Source organism: Chrysemys picta, chromosome 17 (assembly GCF_011386835.1).
Source record: "Chrysemys picta bellii isolate R12L10 chromosome 17, ASM1138683v2, whole genome shotgun sequence".
NCBI lineage: Eukaryota > Metazoa > Chordata > Testudines > Emydidae > Chrysemys > Chrysemys picta.
The window spans coordinates 17,636,542-17,657,813 of NC_088807.1; the positions used below are offsets into that span (position 1 = coordinate 17,636,542).

General features: G+C 60.8%; 2 protein-coding genes and 1 long non-coding RNA gene across 5 annotated transcripts in view; 2 read left to right on the forward strand and 1 right to left on the reverse strand.

Moving 5' to 3' along the window:
• LOC101945709 (uncharacterized) overlaps nt 1-21,272 on the forward strand; it is a 449,899-nt gene that overhangs the window by 77,119 nt on the left and 351,508 nt on the right. The gene's annotated exons all lie outside the window — the stretch shown is intronic.
• LOC112060707 (uncharacterized) lies at nt 1,129-10,974 on the forward strand. The gene is made up of 3 exons (XR_002889938.3): nt 1,129-1,435; nt 7,292-7,391; nt 10,820-10,974. It is a non-coding gene; the product is annotated as an uncharacterized LOC112060707 (long non-coding RNA).
• Nucleotides 11,437-18,812, reverse strand: CHMP2A (charged multivesicular body protein 2A). Of its 3 annotated transcripts, none has more exons than XM_065571532.1 (7): nt 18,765-18,812; nt 15,728-15,813; nt 14,452-14,641; nt 13,694-13,873; nt 13,243-13,373; nt 12,646-12,707; nt 11,437-12,250 (listed from the first exon to the last, which is right to left on the reverse strand). In XM_065571532.1, the coding sequence occupies exons 3-7, from the start codon at nt 14,617-14,619 to the stop codon at nt 12,150-12,152; spliced, it is 642 nt and encodes a 213-aa protein (XP_065427604.1). In that variant the 5' UTR covers nt 14,620-14,641; nt 15,728-15,813; nt 18,765-18,812; the 3' UTR covers nt 11,437-12,149. The 3 variants fall into 3 exon arrangements, with proteins under 3 accessions (XP_065427604.1, XP_065427603.1, XP_065427605.1); XM_065571531.1 differs by lacking the exon at nt 18,765-18,812 and adding an exon at nt 18,102-18,297; XM_065571533.1 differs by lacking the exon at nt 18,765-18,812 and adding an exon at nt 18,102-18,284 and having other exon boundaries at nt 14,452-14,620.

Here is a 21,272-nt window from a genome sequence, read left to right on the forward strand (position 1 = left end):
CGTGCCTGTGCCAAGGCCCCACCTGGGATGCATGGCAGGGGGGAGCAGGGCAGAGGGGGTGGCATTGGGCAGCACAGGCTTCCCCAGATCTCGCTGGTTGGGCACAGCTGGGGCTGGTAGGGTGTGGGACGGGTCTGGGTTTGGGGGCTGGTTGTGGGCACCCTGCTGAACCTGGTGGAGCAGGGGAGGGCGGCAGCTCCCTGGGGAGTGCGGAAGGGAGCCTCAGTGCGAGGGGTCCATGAGCCAGCAAATTCCGGCCCACTGGAGCGTGCAGCCCCACAGCCGCACACGGCCCTCTCTGTGACCCACAGAGCTCACCAAGAGCCATCCAGGCCCCATCACACCTTGCTAAAACCCTGCCTTCCCCTGCCGCACACAGCAAACAATCTGCTGCACACACACACCCCAACACCCCCTGCACACACACCCCGCAACACCCTCTGTGCATACACACACACTCAACACTCCCTGCACACACACACACACACACATCCCAACCCCCTGCACACACACACACACTTCCCCACAATGCCCTCTTGCACACACACAAACAATCCCTGCACACACACACTGCAACACCCTCTATGCACACAAACACACCAACATCCCTGCACACGCTCACAAACCCCTACAATCCCTACACACACACACACACACAAACCCCCTGCAACACACCCTGCACAGGCACACCCCAACACCCTCCCACCCCAATACTTCCTGCACACATGCTCACACAAACGCCCCCCACAACACTGCAACCCCCCCCCCGCACACACACTAACAAACACACACACCAGGACACACACACACCCTTTGATGAGGAGGCTGCCCTGTCCAGCGCCCCCCACCCTGACACCGTCAGTCCCTGTTCCCACAATGCAAAGGCTGCCCCATTTCAACCCAGAGAGTCCGTGGCTGGGATCTGTGGCCTGCAGGACTCTGTGTTTCCAGGGTGGGAGGTGGAGGGGGGCCCTCCGGGCCATGGAGGGGGAAGGAGCGTTTGGGGGGCAGGTCCCCAGAGACCCGTTAGAGTTGCCACCCTCCAGGATTGTCCTGGAGTCTCCAGGAATTAAAGATTAATCTTTAATTAATGATCAAGTCGCATGATGAAACCTCCAGCCTCAGCCTGGGTCCTGGCTAGGTTCAGCCGGCAGTGAGAGGGGAGGGCAGGGCGGGGGGGAGGCGTCTGGCCCAGGCTAAGCCGCTGTGCATTAACCCCGGAGCAGTTATGACATATCTCGAATACCCAAGCGCGATCCTCCACCCCCTGCCGCTGCCCGGGTACCGCTCCCGCCCCGCGCCCAGACAGACGGACAGACACACGGCTCAGCATGTCCGACAGCCCCAGCCCGGGAGGGGCCCCCAAAGGGGGGGCCCCCGATGAACCTGAGGGGCAGCCCCCCTGCGCCGATCTCAAAACAGCTATGGAGAAATGGTGAGTCCTGGTACAGCTGCCACGAGGCGGGGTTGGGGGGGGGGTGCACTGCTGGGGGGGGGTCTGTCACCCCGTCCGACCTGATCCATGGGGAGCTACTGCAGGGAATGGGGGGCAGGGGCTCCAGGCAGTGGAGACAGGGGGGATTCTTAGGGGTAGGGGTGGCAGGGCTCAGTGGGTCTGTGATCAGTGGGACAGCAGGGTGGCTCAGTAGAGTGGGGGCAGGGAGCTCAATGGGGCTCAGTGGGTATGGGGACGGGGGCCTTAGTGGGGCAGGGAGGGCTCAGTGAGGTGAGGGTTCAAGGTTTTCATGAGGCAGGTGACTCAGTGAGGTGGGGAACTCAGTGAGGCAGGTGGAGGTCAGTGGGGTAGAGATTGGGGGCATTCGTGGGGCTGAGGGGCTCAATGGGGTGGGGAGATTCATTGGGTTACTTGGGAGCTCAGTGGGCAGGCAGCTCTGTTGGGTGGGGACAGGGGAGCTTAGTGGGGGTCTCAGTGGGGTGGGGGTCTCAGTGGGGCAGAGTGTCTCAGTGGATTGGGCAGAGGGGATCTCAGTGGGGTTTGGGCAGGGAAACTCAATGGGGACTCAGTGATGTAGGGGTCTCAGTGGGTGGGGGTCTCAGTGGGGTAGGGGGGTCTCAGTGAGGCGGGGGGGGTCTCAGTGGATTGAGCACAGGGGGTCTCAGTGGGGTGGGCACAGGGAGCTGTGACAGGCACTCCATACCCAGTGCCCTGGTGTGTGGGGCGGGGGCCCAGCCCAGGTGAGGCAGAAGGGTGGGAGCCGGTGGGTCCTGGCTCCGTGGTTCCCCAGGCCGGGATAGGCAGAGGGGCCCTCGGCTCAGGCTATGTGGTGCAGGGACCGGAAGGGAACGGCAGGACGTGGCCTCGGGCGGCCGGCCTGGAGAGAGCTCTGTGGCCTCAGGGCACCCCCAGGAAGCAGCCAGCCCAGCACCCCTCCCAGCATGACCAACCCCATGGGGAACGTGGGGGCTTCCGTGAGGCAAAGGCCCTTCCGCTTGGGAGAATGAGCCCCAGCCACCTAGCGGTCCCAGACCCAAACCCCACCCCACCAGGCCCCACCATCCAGCCCCAGATACACGGGGCGTGAGAGAGAGGTGTAGTGACATAGAAAGATTGGTTGGGGGGTTAGTGAAGGGAGCTGACAGAGGGGAATGAATGAGGGGTGTGAATGGGGAGCCGGTGCCATGGGTGTGCATTGGGAGCGGTGCCTTGTTACAAGGTGTGAATGTGGGGGCCTCGCGGGGAGGGGAGTGAAGGCAGCTGGAGTCAGTGATAGACCCGGTGGCGTATTTGGGGTTGGATAACTGGAGGGGTATATATGGGGAGGGAGGGAGGGAGGGAGGGCTGCGTATGGGGATGGAGGTATGGCAGGGTGTGTATGGGGATGGAGGGTTGTGTATGGGGAAGGCGGGGTGTATATGGGGATGGAGGAAGGGGGTGTATAGGGATGGATGGAGGGGTGTGTTTCGGGATGGAGGGGTGTGTATGGGAATGGATGGGGGTTTTTGGGTTAGATGGAGGGTTGTGTATGGGGATGGTTGGAGGGGTGTGTATGGGAATGGAGGGTCGTGTATGAGGATGGATGGAGAGGTGTGTATAGGGATGGATGGAGGGGTGTGTACGGGGCTGGAGGCGTGTGTATGGGGATGGGTGGGTCACCCCCCAGGTACTGTCAGTCCCATCACCCCCTACTGGCTCCCCACCCCACTGTCAACTAGAGATGGGGATGGGGCTCAGTGGGGGAACGGCTCAGCGATGGTTGGACGGGGGCTCAGTGGGGCAGGGGACTCAGTGAGGGTTGGCAGGGGGCTCAGTGGGGGTTGGGCAGGGAGGCAGGGGGATCAGTGGGGGTGAGGCAAGGGGGCAGGGGGCTCAGTGGGGGTTGGCAGGGGACTCAGTGGGGGTTGGCAGGGGGCTCTGTGGGGGTCGGCATGGGGCAGGGGGCTCTGTGGGGGGGTGAGGCAAGGGGGCTGGGGGCTCAGTGGGGGTTGGCAGGGGACTCAGTGGGGGTTGGCAGGGGGCTCTGTGGGGGTCGGCATGGGGCAGGGGGCTCTGTGGGGGTGAGGCAAGGGAGCTGGGGGCTCAGTGGGGGTCGGCATGGGGCAGGGGGATCAGTGGGGTGAGGCAGGCGGCTGGGGACCAGCAGGGGGCAGGAGGCTCCGGCAGTTACTGAGACGGTTCCCATCCCCCGGAGTCAGTCCCTCGGGATCCCAGGCCCAGTGCTGGGGGGCAGGGGGCTCAGTAGGGGTTGGTGGGCGGGAGGGGTCTCAGTGGAGTGAGGCGGGGGCTCAGTGGGGGTTGGGCAGGGGGGCAGGGGGCTCAGGCAGTTACCAAGGACGTTCCCATCCCCCAGAGTCAGTCCCTCGGGGTCACAAGTCCAGTGCAGTGGTTGTGTCACCCCCCTAGCCATGCCCTGTCCCCATTCACCCTCCTGCCCCCCCAAGAGTTGGTGCCATCCCCACAGCTGTCCTTGGGCTGCCGTGCCCAGCTCTGACCCCAGCACGTCCCTGCTCCCCCCTCCCCCCCGCAGGGGAGCAGACCCCATTGCTGGATCCTCCCCCACAAATAACTCCACAGCTAAAGCTGCCATGGGGGGTTAGAGCAGGGACACACCTACCCTATGGGTGCCGGATGAGGGGGTAACAGAGCCCAGGGCCTCATGGGGCATGGGGGCAGCACAGCAGATGGGGTGCCCCTCTCCTGGCCCCAGAGTAACAGTGGAGACCCCTAGGGAGACAAGCCAGGACTCCTGGGTTCTGACCCAGCTCTTGGAGAGGAGTGGGGTCTAGTGGTTAGAGCAGGGAGGCTGGGAGCCAGGACACCTGGGTTCTCTCCCTGGCTCTGGGAGGGAAGTGGGGGCTAGTGGTTATAATGGGGGGGGGGCCGGGAGCCAGGACTCCTGGCTTCTCTCCCTGGCTCTGCCCCCGTGTGACCTTGGGCGTGTGCGTGCCCCCCCCCACACACACTTTGGGTAGTAATTGGGGCTGAGCGCCCCCCGCAGGGTAAGGCGCTTTGCTTGCGGTGCTGCCAGGAGTTATTACTATGATTTATAAATCCCCCACTCACGTCTCCTGCAGCTGGGCTGATCCAGCCAACGGGCTGCGCGTGACCCCCGGGTGCCCCCTGGCCGTGCCCGGGCCATACGTCACTCTCCCCCATAGGGTGCCCCCAGCTGACTCCACCACACTCAGCCCCACGGCGCCCCACCCCACATTGGCACGCAGGCTGCAGAGCCCACTGGGCGATGCCTGCCCCAGCAGCACCTTCCATCTCCCAGCCCCGGCTAATGTAGCTCGACAGGGGCATGCCGTGACCCAGCACTTGGCACCATCTGCTCTGCCGGGCGCTGAGGAGGCTGGTTAATTAGTGCGAGGGGGTTAGCGAGGCCACCGCGCCCTCCCCCCATCCGACCTGATCCCCGCAGCTCCACCTGGGACGTGCCCAAGGTCACAGGGGAGACGGGGGCACCATAGAACCCAGGAGTCCGGCCTTCCACTGGCCTGTCTACCTGCTAGATCCCCTCCTCTCCCCGAGCTGGGGAGAGAACCCAGGAGTCCTGGCTCCCAGGCCCCCACCCACGGCCGCTCCTGCTCACACACACACACTGCTTCCACCCCATCCCCAGAGTCAGCAACCCCCCGACCCCGGCACCGTGGCTGCGCTGAGACACGGCCCAACGGGGCAGATGCCCCCCATGGTGGGCAACTGCCGGGACACATGGGGCCGGCTAAGCTGCTACCAGCACGACCGCCAATGACCTACATTCGGCTCTGCCACCCTGTTTCCATGGCAGCAGGGAGCGGGCATGCCAGAGGAGGGGGAGGAAATGAAGGCTTGCCCCACAGTGCCCCCGAGAGACCCCTCTTCCACCCCCGCCTGCCCCATGGTGCCCCAGAGAGACCCTCTTCCAACCCCGCCTGCCCCATGGTGCCCCCGAGAGACCCACCCCACCCCCGCCTGCCCCACGGTTCCCCCTAGAGACCCCTCTTCCACCCCCACTGGCTTCACAGTGACCCCCAGGGACACCCCCTCCAGCCCTGCCTGCCCCCTGGTGTCTCAGAGAGACACCTCCTTCACCCCCTACCCCTACAGAGCGACTGCAGCCCTTGCCAGCCCCCCAGGTTCGGTCTGGTGGGGCCAAGCAGAGCTGGGGCGTGTGGGCCGGGTGGCCGCGGGGCAGGAGGGCGCGGTGCTGCTGACTCAGCCCCGGCCTCATTAGCTGCGGAGAAAGGAGCTGCCGGGCAGCCAGGCGGGAGTAACGGGGAGGCCAGGAAGGGGGTGCGGGCACATGGTGGGCATTAACCCCTCAGTGGCCCGGGTGGAAACACTCTCCCTCCCCCCACCCTCCATTAACCCCTCACTGTCCCTCCCCCACGACTAACCGAGACCCTGGCAATTCAGGCCCGTCACCCACCCAGCCCCAGAGGTGGTGGCAACTGGATACGCCCTGATTCCCAGCCAGGGCCTTCCCCCGACACACACGTATAGTGGGGCTCAATCCCTGGCGTCCTGAGCCCCAGCCCAGGGCTTTAACCGCACAGCCTGGCTCATGGCTGGGGGAGGGGGCGGGCACAGTGATGGGGGGCGTTTGCATCAGCTCCAAAGGGCGCCAGGCTCCAGCCCCCTGCAATTGTGGCTCATCAGCATCCCGCCCCTGCCCTGTGACCTCCCTTCCCGCTCCCCGCAGCTCTGCGGCTGCCCCTTATCTGCAACCTGCAGCCCTAACCGACTGGTGGGGCGTCCGCACCTCCCAAGCAGCCTGGCTTTGGGATGAGAGGGATCCCGGCCTGCCCCCCCCTCGCCAAACCTGCAGGTCTGAGTCCCCTCTTATCAGTCCTAGAGCTCGCTCAGCAGCGCCCACCAGCAGATCGCAGAGCGCCTTACCGAGGTTGGTTATTCCCCATTGTACAGATGGGGAAACTGAGGCAGGGGTGGCTCACCCACTGTCACCCAGCGGGTTAATCCCAGTCCTGTGCTCTCTCCCCTAGGCCACACTGCCTCTCACTAAACTATGATTATTATTATTATTATGGTATTAGGTGTATTATGGTAGTACCTAGGAGCCCCAGTCATGGCCCCCATGGTGCCAGGCACTGTACATTATTTATTAGGGGTATTACAGTAGTGCCTAAGAGCTCCAGTCATGGCCCAGGACCCCACTGCGCTAGGCACTGTACATTATTTATTAGGTGTATTACGGTAGAAGTAGGATCTCTCCTCCCCACCAACAGCCTGATCATGGCCCAGGACCTCACAGTCAGGGAACACGGGCACATGGAGGGACCCCGCTGCACGGGGCAATAAGATCCTATGTAGAGCACCCATTGCAGCGCCTGACTCCCCATTCCCACCACCCCTGGCAATGGGGCATCTCCAACTTCGCCCGGTGCCAGCCCTCTGCTGCCCTCGCGTGGCCCTGGCCTGCTCCGAGCGCAGCTCCCCGAGCCTGTCGCTCTCCCTGTGCCACAGCTCCCCCAGCCCCACATGGGCACCATGCCGGACCCCCGGACAGGCTGCAGGAGGTGGGGTGTGTCTGGCTAATCTAACCCACCCGCCAGCCCTCCCCATAGGCACTCCTTGCAGATAAGGGTCTGACTGGAGGGAGGCATGTGGAGGAGGGAGGGAAGGGGAGGGACGAGATAAGAGGGAGCTTATTGGTTTCCCAGCCTCTTGGTTCAGCTTTTAGGGAGGTGGGCACAAAGGATACTGGGCTAGATAGGCCTTGGGTCTGATCCAGGCGTCAGGGAGGGGGCGGGATACCAGGGTAGATGGGCCCATGGCTGAGAGCCAGGCAGGTTCCCCGCCCCATTTAATGACTTCTCACTGTCTTCACAGCGTGAGTGAGAACGGGGAGGAGTCGTGCAAGGAGCTGATGGAATCGTACCACGAGTGTCTCCGTGCTCTGGGCATCAAGGTCTAGCAGCCCCCCCCCACGGTGAGTTCCCCTCCCCCAGCCTCATGGGGAGGGCAGGGGGAGCCCAGGGCTGGGATAGCGGGCAGCGGGGGGGGGGGGGGAGGAGTGCTATGCCCCCCACCCTGCACCACTCCCCTAAGCCCCTGCTTTAACTCAGCTGCCTCCCTGGGCAGCCCCCGAGGAGCACAGCCCCAGCCCAGAGCCACACCCCCACAGCTGGGTCCCCTCTCAGCCCATGCTTGAGTCTGGCTTGGCCTCCCCACAGCAACCCCCTGCACCCCAGTGGGTTCGGGCCCCCGCAACAGTTGCCAGCCAACCATCTCCCGGGTGATGGCACTGGAGGTACCCAGGTGCTGGAGCTGGTTGGCACGTGGCTGCTGGTCCCATTGGCCGCACAGAGCAAGCGCCAGGTTTGCAAGTGACCATTTTTAAGTTAAAGGGACAACATGTTTTTGACTTAACTTTTTTAATCGTAAGAGGCAGCTACACACACACACACTCCCTGGTTCACATCCACACCTCCTGGTTCAAACCTACAACCTCCCTGATTCACATCATAGAATCATAAAATATCAGAGTTGGAAGGGACCTCAGGAGGTCATCTAGTCCAACCCCCTGCTCAAAGCAGGACCAATCCCCAACTAAATCATCCCAGCCAGGGCTTTGTCAAGCCTGACCTTAAAAACCTCTAAGGAAGGAGATTGCACCATCTCCCCAGGTAACCCATTCCACTGCTTCACCACCCACCTAGTGAAAAAGTTTTTTCTAACTGTCACGGAGTATTGGGGAACTCAGGGCCCTGCACCCCCGGCTTCCTGCGATTCACCATGACTCTCAGCCAGCCAGTAAAGCAGAAGGTTTATTTGGATGACAGGAATACAGTCCAAGACAGGTCTTGCAGGCACAGACAACAGGGCCCCGCTCAATTAGGTCCAGCTTGGGGTCCCAGGGCATCCCAGCCCCCCCCCCTTTGGGGGGGTCAGAGCCATCTCTGCCTCCCAGCCATCTCTCCAGCCCGCTTCCAACACTCTGCCTTCAGCGACCCCTCCTACAGCCTTTGTTCAGTTTCCCGGGCCAAGGAGTCACCTGGCCTCCAACCCCTTCCTGGGTTCTCATGTTACACGCTCAGGTATTCACCTTCGGGCAGACTCCCATTCCCCAATGCAGACTATCCTAGCCACACTCCCCTGTCAGCATTCACACACCACAGTAAGAACAGTCCCAGTTCGTCACACTAACATCCAACCTAAACCTCCCCCACTGCAACTTAAGACCATTGCTCCTTGTTCTGTCATCTGGTACCACTGAGAACAGTCTAGATTCATCCTCTTTGGAACCCCCTTCAGGTAGTTGAAAGCAGCTATCAAATCCCCCCTCGTTCTTCTCTTCTGCAGACTAAACGATCCCAGTTCCCTCAGCCTCTCCTCATAACTCTCATGCTCCAGTCCCCTAATCATTTTTGCTGCCCTCCGCTGGACTCTTTCCAATTTTTCCACATCCTTTTTGGAGTGTGGGGCCCAAAACTGGACACGGTACTCCAGGTGAGGCCTCACCAATGTCGAATAGAGGGGAACGATCACGTCCCTCGATCTGCTGGCAGTGCCCCTACTTATACAGCCCAAAATGCCGTTAGCCTTCTTGGCAACAAGGGCACACTGTTGACTCATATCCAGCTTCTCGTCCACTGTAACCCCTAGGTCCTTTTCTGCAGAACTGCTGCCTAGCCACTCGGTCCCTAGTATGTAACAGTGAATGGGATTCTTCTGTCCTAAGTGCAGGACTCTGCACTTGTCCTTGTTGAACCTCATCGGGTTTCTTTTGGCCCAATCCTCTAATTTGTCTAGGTCTCTCTGTATCCTATCCCTACCCTCCAGCGTATCTATGACTCCTCCCAATTTAGTGTCATCTGCAACTTGCTGAGAGTGCAGTCCACACCATCCTCCAGATCATTAATGAAGATATTGAACAAAACCGGCCCCAGACCAACCCCTGGGGCACTCCGCTTGAAACCGGCTGCCAACTAGACATGGAGCCGTTGATCGCTACCCGTTGAGCCCGACAATCTAGCCAGCTTTCTATCCACCTTATAGTCCATTCATCCAGCCCATACTTCTTTAACTTCCTGGCAAGAATACTGTGGGAGACCGTATGAAAAGCTTTGCTAAAAATCAAGGAATAACACATCCACTGCTTTCCCCTCATCCACAGACCCAGTTATCACCTCATAGAAGGCAATTAGGTTAGTCAGGCATGACTTGCCCTTGGTGAATCCATGCTGACTGTTCCTGATCACTTTTCTCTCCTCTAAGTGCTTCAGAATTGATTCCTTGAGGACCTGCTCCATGATTTTTCCAGGGACTGAGGTGAGGCTGACTGGCCTGTAGTTCCCCAGATCCTCCTCCTTCCCTTTTTTAAAGATGGGCACTACATTAGCCTTTTTCCAGTCATCTGGGACCTCCCCCGATCGCCATGAGTTTTCAAAGACAATGGCCAATGGCTCTGCAATCACATTCGCCAACTCCTTTAGCACCCTCGGATGCAGCGCATCTGGCCCCATGGACTTGTGCTCGTCCAGTTTTTCTAAAAAGTCCCGAACCACTTCTTTCTCCACAGAGGGCTGGTCACCTTCTCCCCGTACTGTGCTGCCCAGTGCAGCAGTCTGGGAGCTGACCTTGTTCGTGAAGACAGAGACAAAAAAAATCATTGAGTACATTAGCTTTTTCCACAGCCTCTGTCACTAGGTTGCCTCCCTCATTCAGTAAGGGGCCCACACTTTCCTTGACTTTCTTCTTGTTGCTAACATCCACTCCCGTGTTCAATTTACACCCCTAGTTCACACCTACCTTTCCTGGTCCATATCCACACACCCCCATTCACATCTACACCCCATCATTCACATCCACACTTCCTGGTTCAATTTACACCCCCTGGTTGACATTTACAACCTTCCCTAGTTCACACTCACACACTCCTACATCACATCCATACCCCCTAGTTCACATCCTCCCCCCCCCCCCCCCCGGTTCACATTCACATGGTGTGGAAGTGCAGATAAGGAAAAGACAGTTGGAGTCCTCATGCACGTGTATAAGGTGTTTGATGTAGTCAGAGGAACCCCACCGTCCAGCTCCAGGCACCAGATTCCTGTGCATTTACAGACTCGTTTCGGGGCAGAAATGGATTTTTTGTCTCACGCTGATTATTTTGTTCCCCCATTTTCCATCCCAAACTCCTTCCGATGGGGAGCATCTCCAGCCCACGGTCAATTTTTGCCCCGCTGTGTTTAAAGGGAGTTTGGAAATGGAGCTCCAGGCCGGGGGCAGAGGGAAGCAGGGGGCCTGGCTCTGATGGCCACTCCAAGCCAGTGGCAGTCAGACATGGGGAACATGAAGGGACCCAGGGCCGTTCCCCTCCCCTCACCAGGCTGAGCAGTTGCTCCTCTCTTGCAGGCGCTGGCGTGGCCAATGAGCACAGTGTCACCCGGAGGAGCCCGGTTGCGAGGGCGAAGCGCCGCCGAGCAATGCCAGCGGCCGTGGAGGGGGCAGCCACTCCGGATTCAGGGGGGATGGGGGACAGGGTAATAAACTGGCAGCGTTTTACCTGGGCTAAGTGTGCGTGATCAGTGAGCGCCAGCCGTAGACCCCTCCAGCCTCTCCACTCAGCAGTTCCCCATAACATGCCTCCAGTGCCCTCCCCCCAACCTCCTACCCCCCCTCAGCCCACCCCATCCACTATTCCTGACCCATCCCTCTCAGTCCCTTCCTGCCCAGCACTAGGCAAGGGGCACCTACCTCCCCCCAGGAACAATGATGCATCCAGGTGTGGGGGGGCAGGGCTCCAGGATCCCCTGGAGAAGGGAGATGTGGGGAGGCCAGCAGCAAAGGGGGGGCTGAGTGCTCAGAGCAGGTGAGGGGATCCCCATGGCCCCTCCTCTGCTCCAACCCAGGGGGAGGCAGCCGCATAGGACAGCTCCCCCTCAACCCCCAACTCACTGCAGAGGAGATGGGGGGGCTCTGCCTGGTCAGCCCCCCCCATCTATGGGGCAAGAATCAGCCAGCAGGCACCATGGATACAAACGTACAGCCTTTATTACAGCCCCTCCCCCCAGCCAGCCAGCAGATGGAGACAGGAGGGTCTCAGCGCACTCCCCCACCCCCTGCACAGGATGGAGAGCTCCGTGCCGTGTGGGGGGGGCTCCCAGCCTGTGCCCCCCAGAACCAGGCTCTATTGGGTGCGCCCAGCTGCCCCCATCCTATAAGCCCAGCCCCCCAAAGCGTACACATATATATATCCCTGGGCTGGTATAGCATCTGCCGACCTGCTTCTCCCCAGAGCCAGCCTCCCTCCCTCTGTGGGGGGGGGGGGATGAATCCAGCCTGACCTGGCAGCTCCTGGGGGTGACGGCCATTGTAGAAAAGACACCCCCCACCTGTAGTGTACTTGAGCTGGAAGCTAAAGGGTTAAGAGCCCCCCAAGCCCACAGAAATGATTCCCCCACCCCCTGGACAGCCACAGCAGCCCCATAGCTGACCCCTTCCCCCCATACCCTGGGGTAGGGGACTTGCCCCCCCAAATTGGCAGGGACCCTCCACCCCACCACCTAGTCCCCCCACATAGGCAGAGGGGTGGCTGGTGGAGGTTCCCAGAGAAGGGCAGAGGCAGCAGTCGCAGCCCCTGGGGTGTTGAGAGCAGAGGCCAGCGGTGGGTGGGGTACCCAGGACAGCATGGTGTGGGGAGAGAGGGGGGCAGCCCCAGCCCCTCAGTCCCGGCGCAGGTTCTTCAGCCGCTCCTCCAGGTCAGCATCGGCATCCGCCAGCGCCGCGGAGGGCTCGGCCTTCTTCCGGCCGTCACGCTGAGCGAGGCCCCCGTCGAGGGCAGGTCTGTGGGGAGAGGAGGGTTAGCCCGCCCAGAGCACCCCACAGCCCCCACGTCCCCCAATGAGCAAGGCCCCCATCAAGGGAAGGTCTGCGGGGGAGGGGTCAGCCCGCCCGGAGCACCCCACAACCCCCCCCCCCCCCCCCCCCCGAGCGAGGCTCCCATCGAGGGCAGGTCTGCAGGGAGGGGGGGCAGCCCACCCAGAGCACCCCATAGCCCCCCATCTCCCAGGCACTGGCAGGGTCAGGCAGCAAAGGCCTCCCCCACACTGCCCAGCACCCCCAGCAGCTATGCTCCCTCATGACCCAGGCGCAGGGGGACCTGGCTCCCAGCCCCCCCGGGCCTGTGAGTGCCTCCTGCCAGAGCCCTTCCCCCCAACACCCGCAGCTGGAATACTCACTGGAGAGCTCATCCGTCAGGGTCAGGCCCAGCTCGTCCAGCACCTGGGACACCACAGCATCGCTGGGGGGCAGAGATGGGCGTGTGAGAGCAGGGACACGGCCAAGACCCGCCACACGCAGAGGGGAAAGAGCCACGCCCCCAGATAATCAGGCTGGAGAGGAGAAGCCAACACCCCACTCACCCAGCAGCCCCGGTCCCCACACACCTGGGGAGAGGTACCAGGACAATGCACTTGGTGTATCCCTGGAGCGGGCACCAGCTGGGTGAGCTCATCCCCACCCCAAGGGTGTTGCTCGGCCTGGGGAACCCCTCTGGGGGCTCAGTCTGTCACTGTCCTGCTGATGGGCCCTGGGGATGGATGGGAGCCAGCACCCCATAGAGGGGAAAAAGGCCCATTCCCCACCCCTCCGCGCCAGCGATAGATGAGAACTGGCGCCCCCTAGGGGGAAAGGCCCTGGGGTCCCATTCCCCACCCTCCTGAGCCAGCCAGATCCCCACCCTGGGGCCAGATGGGAGCAGGCAGTCACTAGCGGGGAAAGGCCCCATGCCCCCTACCCCCAGAGCCAGCTAGTCCTCCCTGCCCTGCTCCCCCCACCTCTCCTCCTCATCATCCTCGTCCCCCATGGCATCATCGATGGCATCATTCATCATCTCCTCCTTCATGTCCATGATCTCTGACTGCTTCTCAAACTCCATCATGATCTTCTGGATCTGGGGCAGCTTCAGCTGGGGGGCGGAAATATACAGTCACTGCCCTGGGGAAATCAAATGGACTGGCCCTAAAGCGCCCCCTGCTGGGAGAGGCCAGGCTGAGGTAACCAGGAGCCCACGCACCGTGGCCAGCACACTGCCCTGCTCTCCACAGTACCCCTTGCTGGGAGAAGTGAGGCTGAAGTAGCCAGGGACCCCCACGCATGGGTCAGAACCTTGCCCCGCTCCCCACAGTGCCCCCTGCTGGGAGAGGCCTGGCTGGAGTAGCCAGGAACTCCCCTCATGGCCAGCACTCCCGCCCCGCTGCCCAGCCCGGCTGGCAGAAGCCCATGTACCTGTCTGTTCATGGTGGCCATGGCCTTGGTGACGCCCTTCATGGCCTGAGCCATGGAGTTGTTGGACTTGAGGGTCTGGATCTTGAGCGACACGGCCTGGATGTTCGCCCGCATCATGATGAATTTCTTGACATAGCGCCGGGTTCGCACCAGGTCCTTGGCCATGATCTTCACCGCGTCCTGCCAGGGGGATGGGTTACAGCCAGAGACCCCACATCCCCTCCCCCCATAGCCCTCATCCCCCATGCTCTTCACCACGTCCTGCTGGGGGATGGGTTACGGCCAGAGACCACACCCCCCCTCCCCTCATAGTCCTCATCCCCCATGCTCTTCACCACGTCCTGCTGGGGGATGGGTTACGACCAGAGACCACACACCCCCTCCCCCATAGCCCTCATCCCCCATGCTCTTCACTGTGTCCTGCCAGGGGGATGGGTTACAGCCAGAGACCCCACACACACCCTCCCCTCATACTCCTCATCCCCCCTGCTCTTCACCACGTCCTGCCAGGGGGATGGGTTACAGCCAGAGACCACACACCCCCTCCCCTCATAGTCCTCATCCCCCATGCTCTTCACCGTGTCCTGCCGGGGGGATGGGTTACAGCGAGGAACACCCCCATGCTCTTCACTGTGTCCTCCACTCTGGGTGGGTTACAGCTGGAGACACCCCCACCCGCCATGACCCTCACCCCGCCCTGAGGGGGACAGGTTGGGCTCAAGCTAGAGATGCTCCCCCCGGCCCTGCCCCTCGCTCACCATCTGCCCCTGCTTCGCCATCTTCTTGATGTCGGCGATGATCTTCTTCTCCTGGGTCTCCAGCTTCTGCCGCTCGCGATCCATGTCCCGCATGGCCCGGTTCAGGGCCCGCTGGTTCTGCCGCAGCATCTCCTCCGGCGTCTTCCGGCGCCCGAACAGCAGGTCCATCCTGAACGGGACAAGGGGCGGCCTGTGGCCGTGGGGGACAGCAGCAGCTCAGGAACTTGCCAGGAGGGAGACAGCTAGGGGAGCCCCTGAGCAGCCCAGGCTGGGAGATGGGGAGCGAATCCTTTGGATCTGACAGTTAGTGGGGCAGATAGCTGGTCAGGGCTAGTCTCCGCCCCACATCCCAGGGGGCAGGGCAGCTCTACCCCCTTGGAGGCTCAGAGCTGGGTTCTCTGGAACCACGCTCTTCCCTGCAATGCTGGCTGGGCCAGGCTGTCCCCCTCCAGGCCATGCAATGGTAACAAGGCAGGAGTATCTGTGGGGCTGGCTCCATCATCTACAGCTGTCTTGGGTGCACAGGGGGCTCCCTCTGTCCCGTTCCCCCCTCCCCCCCAGCACTTTTCTGGGTGCACCCTGCCACAACTTCTGTGCATTTCCCACCAGCTGCCCAGCCTATCCCGACACACCCAGGGCACTGCTGTGCAGGGCCGGCTCCAGGGTTTTGCCTGCCCCAAGCAGCCAAAAAAAAAAAAAACCCGCGATGGCGATCTGCGGCGGCAATTCGGCGGAAGGTCCTTCGCTCCGAGCAGGAGTGAGGGACCATCCGCCGAATTGCTGCTGAACAGCTGGAAGAGCCGTCCCTCTCCGGAGTGGCCGCCCCAAGCACCTGCTTGGTAAGCTGGTGCCTGGAGCCGGTCCTGCTGCTCTGCCAGTCCCAGGGTCAGGCCCAGCCCAACTGCACCCTTCCCTGGCCCAGCAGCTCCTGGGAGAGGGGCCAGACCTGGAGACCCCGCCTGGGCAGGGGGGGCACGGTGAAGGGGGCTGGCTGCCTCTAAGGGAGGAGAGGTGACAGAGCAGTAGGCAGCTCCGTTGGAGGGAGAGAACCTGGACCTCACCCCAGGGAGACCCTCCCCGGCCACGCTCCATTCACGCACCTCCACAGACAGGACAACCTGCTCTGCAGGAGCCGAGCCGGGCACAGACTCAACCCCATTGATTTGGGGCCACAGCTGATCCCAGCTGCTAGCAGCGCTGCCCCTGAGAATGAAGGAGAAACACTACCCCCAACCCCGGGAGGCGCTCAGGGCCAGCCAGCCAGCACAGTACTCACCCAGGGGAGAAAGCAGGCTCGTTACAGGGGGTGGCGGCTGGAGGAGGCAGGAAACGCTGGAGTCAGGTGCGCACACACAGAGCGAGCTGCAGAGACAGGAGGGGGAAGGTTAGTGGTGGTGGAAAGGTCTCTCTGAGGCCTGGGTTTGGAGTACTGCTCTGGCTGGACACGCTGCCCAGTGCCACTGCAGAAGAGGGCACAGCCCCGGTGGCCTAGGAAGGGTTATGCCCCCAGGACCCCCTGCTGCCATCACACTGCTCCAGGCCTCAGCCCCCACGCCAGGCTGGATAAAAATCAATCATTTTTGCTGAAATCAGATTTTTTAATTTAAACCAGAGTTTGTTTTATTTTGTGTGTTAAATTATAATACATTTTTCTTTTAAAAACAAAATCTGAATTTAATACAAAGTATGTTAAGGCCTAAACTTATGATAATCTCTTCAAATGCTTAAATACCAAGTATATATGCTGAACCCACGAGCCTCTACCAAAAAGGTTGCATTCAAAGCAGTTTTTCTACACAAAGAATCGGGGAGTGGATGGGGGGGGGGGGGGGTGTGGAGGGGAGGGGATATCAAACACCTGAGGTCAAGCTTTATAAATACAGCCCAATGGCTCAGCCAAAGTAATTATAATCTCAGACTTCAAGGTCAGAAGGAACCATTGCAGGCCACAGAACCTCACCCACCCACTCCTGTAATATACCCCTAACCTCTGCCTGAGTTACTGAAGACCTCAAGTCATGATTTAGAGACTTCAGGTTCCAGAGATTTCACCATATACACTAGTTTAACCCTGCAAGTGACCCATGCCGCAGAGGAAGGCAAAAAACCCCTAGGGTCTCGGCCAGTCTGGCCCCGGGGAAAATTCCTTCCCAGCCCCAAATATGCCAATCAGTTAGATCCAGAGCATGTGGGCAAGAACCACCAGCCAGATACCTGGGAAAGAATTTGCTGTAGTAACTCCCTACCCATGTAGTGTCCCATCACCAGCTGTTGGAGATATTTGCTGCTAGCTATTTAGGAAAAAGAACAGGAGTACTTGTGGCACCTTAGAGGCTAACAAATTTATTGGAGCATAAGCTTCCGTGGGCTACAACCCACTTCATCAGTGTTCTTTTTGCGGAGACAGACTAACACGGCTGCTACTCTGAAACTGCTACTCTGAAATTTAGGAGACTCATTTTCAAGAGACGCAAGTAGGAACTTAAGCTCAGTCACTTTCACTTCGGCACATCTGAAAATTTTCCCCCAGGATGATTTGAAATAATCAGTTTAATTAACTGAGGACAGTTAAACCCTCCGGTTAATAACGAATCATTTTGCTGTAAACATGAAAACTGTTCTGATATGAGACATTTATGGATCTAAAACACTTAGGGTTGTTTTGGTTAATAAAAGTACATTTTAGATGTGGTTTTGTGCAGGCAGTTAAAACTCCAGTTACCATCCAAATGCAGCTTGACACAAATCCTGGGTGAGCAGTTAATTCTCTAGGAGATAAGCAATTTGGCATTCGCTATTTACTAACATAGTGAAAAAGGCCAATTAATTCATAAGAATTTGAGAATATTAAACTACATAATTACTTAAACAAACATATATAATTATAGGGAGCCCTCCTAGGTAGCACAAAGATGTCCCACTTCTGGCATCCAAGCTCTGTTATTAGCTGTAAACCGATATGTGTGAATGGGTCTAGTGACCACACCCGGGGGTGGGGGGGAGATGCCCCTTTCTTTGGAAAGTAACTGGCACCCAAAGAGAAAAGTTGATTAAAATTGATGGTTTTAATAGAGGCTTCACATGAGATGATTTCAGTTAATCCACCTGCCCCCCTCCCACAGCTGGGCCCTCCAGAGCCGTCCTCCGAGCCTCCCTACCCCTCCCCACTATGCCCCAGCCCTCCTAACCCCTCCCCCTCCCCACCTCTCCTCCCTACCTCCAGCCCCCTTACCCCTCCCCCTCCCCACCTCTCCTCCCTACCTACAGCCCCCTCCCCCTCCCCACCTCTCCTCCCTACCTCCAGCCCCCCTACCCCTCCCCACTATGCCCCAGCCCTCCTAACCCCTCCCCCTCCCCACCTCTCCTCCCTACCTCCAGCCCCCTTACCCCTCCCCCTCCCCACCTCTCCTCCCTACCTCCAGCCCCCCTACCCCTCCCCACTATGCCCCACCCCTCCTCCCTGCACCCCCCCAACCCCTCTGACCCAACCGAGCCCCCCTCCCGCTCTGCCCTGCGGCCCCGGGCCGGACTCCCCCATGTCGGGGGGGGGGGAGGGGCAGCGCTGCCCCCCCCCCCGGCGCTACAGAGACCCCGCCCGCCCGCCCCCCGGAAATGAAGGAGACGGAGCCCCCCCCCGCCCGGGGTCTCACCCGCCGCCGCTCTCTGTCTGTCTGTTTCCTTCTCTCACTTCCGCCTTCGCCCCGCTGACGTCACAGAGCACGTGAAGGGCGGGGCGTCAGGTGACGGTAGTGGTGGGCGGAGCCCCGCCCGCGCGGGTACCACAGAGAGAGAGAGAGAGTCCCCCGCCCGGAAGTCACCATCGAGAGGAAGGGTAGAGCGATCCCCGGCAGAGCACAGAGAGGAGGGCTAGAGGGGCACCCCCGAGCTCCTCCCCTCCCCCGGTCTCTCTAGCGCCCCGCCCCCAGCAGGAGAGACACGGGGGCGGGGCTGACGGGGTGGGGGTGGGGGCTGAGGGGGGGCTGGGGAATGCAGGTCGCCAACTTTCTAATGGCAGAAAACCGAACACTCTGTCCCGCCCCCACGTGCCCCATCCCCCTCCCTCCCTCCCTCCCTCGCTCACTGTCAGGGGACCGGGCATTGGGCTGTGGGAGGGGTGAGGGCTGACTAGGGACAGTCCCACTATTTGGGGACCTATTACCCCCATCCCCATTTTTCACACTTGCTGTCTGGTCACCCTAGCTGGGGGTGCTGGATCCAGGGTGGGGCCAGAAATGGGGGGTTCAGGGTGCAGGAGGTGGCTCCTGGCTGGGGCAGGGGTGCAGGAGGGAGTGAGGGCTCCAAGTGGCACTGACCTCAGGCAGCTCCCAGGAAGCAGGGGCATGTCCCTCTGGGCCCCAGCTCCTACGCAGAGGGTCAACCAAGGGGCTAGGCACGCTGGCCCCTCAGCTCCCATTGGCCACAGCTCACAGCCAATGGGAGCTGTGGAGCCAGCGCTCAGGGAGGCACCTGCAGGCAGGAGCAGCGCATGGTGCCTCTGTGGTCACCCCTATGTCTAGGAGCCAGAGGGACATGCCGGCCACTTCCCAGGAGCCCTGCTGCACCGCTAGCTGGACTTTTAACGGCCCGGTCACCAGTGATGACCAGAATCACCAGGGTCCCTTTTTGACTAGGAGTTCCCATTGAAAACCGGAAATCTTGCAATCCTAGGGTGGGGCAGAGGCTGGGATATGAGTGGAGTGGGAGCAGGGGGAGGGGCGTGGAAGCTGGGGTGCATTGGGCAGGGAGCTGATAGAAGTCTGGGGGAGGAGGGGCTGGGAAGGGCAGAGGGGCTGGTGGCAGAATGGGCGGGAGGTTGGGACAGGGGCTGCGTTGGAGAAGACTGGGGTGGTTGGATTGGGCTACAGTCAGTCTGGGAGGCAGGTTGAGCGGGGGTTGAAATGGGTCGAGGGAACAGGACTGCGTGGAGCTATGATGCAGGGAGGTTTGGGGGCAGGGAGAAGCAGGAGCTCAGTTGAGGAGGTTGTGTGGGGAGCAGGAGGCTTGTTAGTGGGGGGAAGGGGCCAAGTTAAGGCACGACTACGGGTAGGGGTGGGAAGGAGCCCAGTTGAGAAGTTTGTGTTAAAGCAGGGAGCTGGTGAGGGGCTGGGGAAAGGAGGAGCCCAATTGAGGAGGTTATGTGGGAAGCAGGCGGGTAGATAGTGGGGAGGCACTGAGTGGGGGGAAGGGGACAAGGAGTGAGGCTATGGGTAGGGGTGGGCTGCAGGAACCAAACACTGTTAGGGCTGTGACACCCCTGGATCAAAATTCAGACACCCCCTCCCCTGGCTCCTCTCACCTCATGATCATTGCACCTGCTCAAGGGGGCCTTATAAACCCCATTTCCTGTCCCAAGTGGTCCCTGGGCTATACACACACTTGGGTCATCCCCTGGCCCTTCCCCCACACAGCCCTTTGAAGCATAGGGCTCCCTACCAGCCCTCTGGGGCAGCCCTCTGGGGCAGTCATATTCCCGCTCACCCAAGCTGGCTCCCGGCTGCTACACCATCCCATCCCAGGGCCCAGTGACAGCAGCGGTCACTGGGGGCTCTAGATCCATAAGGCTGGAAGCCCCTCTGGGCAGGGACTGGGCCTTCCTTGTGTCAGGGCTGCACACACAAGCAGTACACCAGCCATAGCGACACCACCATCTCCCCAGAGGCCACTGAGGGGAGTGGCAGGGTGTCCCAGCCGAAATGACGGGCTGAGAGCCTGGGGCAGCCAGTCATGGGACTAGATGATCAGAACCATCCCTTCCAGCCTTTGCACCCGTGAAGGCCCAGCCCAGTGAGGCCCAGGGGCCAGTTGGAGTGCTGCTGGTACAAGGGGCTGCCCAGCCAGGCTGGGGAGGAAATCACCTCAGCTGCGAGCTGGGCTCCAGCACAAACAGCCCAGTATAGGGGATAACAGGAGAGCAAAGCACCACTTCCCTGCTCCTGGGCAGGAAACTGCCCTCACAGCCCCCACCCCTCCATCTCATCCGCCTGCCCTGCTCCATGCAGAACCAAGCCTTGCGCCACCATGGCTCAGGCCCTGTGGGACATGGGGAGACAACATTTCACACTGCCTCAGGCCTGGCGACGAGGCCCAATCCCAGCTTCTTGGCAGCCTCCTTCCCACAGGGATCGCCTCCTTCACCAAGGCCACCATGTGGTCCTAGTTCAGCAAGGGGACGTGTCAGAGCTCAGTCCACGCCCAGCCAGAGAGGAGCAAAGGCAGCCGTACAGGATGCCTTGAAGGCAGGTAGGCAGCAGGGCCCAGAACCTGCAGGGGGCAGGTGAAGCTTAGGTTGCAAACATCCCCCAACCACCACTCCCTTACTGCAGCTGGCTCCACCCTCTCCCCTCCGAGGGTGCACACAGGGGCAGAGGACCCCACAGAAGCTGCTACGGCACCCAGGCTGCGGGTAACATGCAGCTAGAACTGGCTGCCGCAGGCCAGGCAGGGGACGGCTGTAGGAACAGGCCACCCCCTGCCCTACACTTTCCTTCTGATGGGGAATTCTCCCTCCACACTGAGCCCCAGGCGGCTCTGTAGCAGGGGAAGAGGCAACTGCTGACTCAGCCAGAGGTTGGATGCCCATCCCCCACTTCCAGGCAGCTGGGCCCCTCGATTCTCACCCTAGCACCAGAGATCAGCCCTTCCCTTCCTAGCTAGGAGGGGGCAACAGTTGGGTCTCATCAGCCCATATTATGGCTTTACCCCTCCCTCCCCCCACCATTGCACATCTGCCCTTCTCTCAGGCCTGCTCGGGCAGCCCTGGGGCAGTGAGCGCCGGCTAACAAGGCTTGGATGTTTCTAAGCCAGCCGCAGAAGTGGGCAGA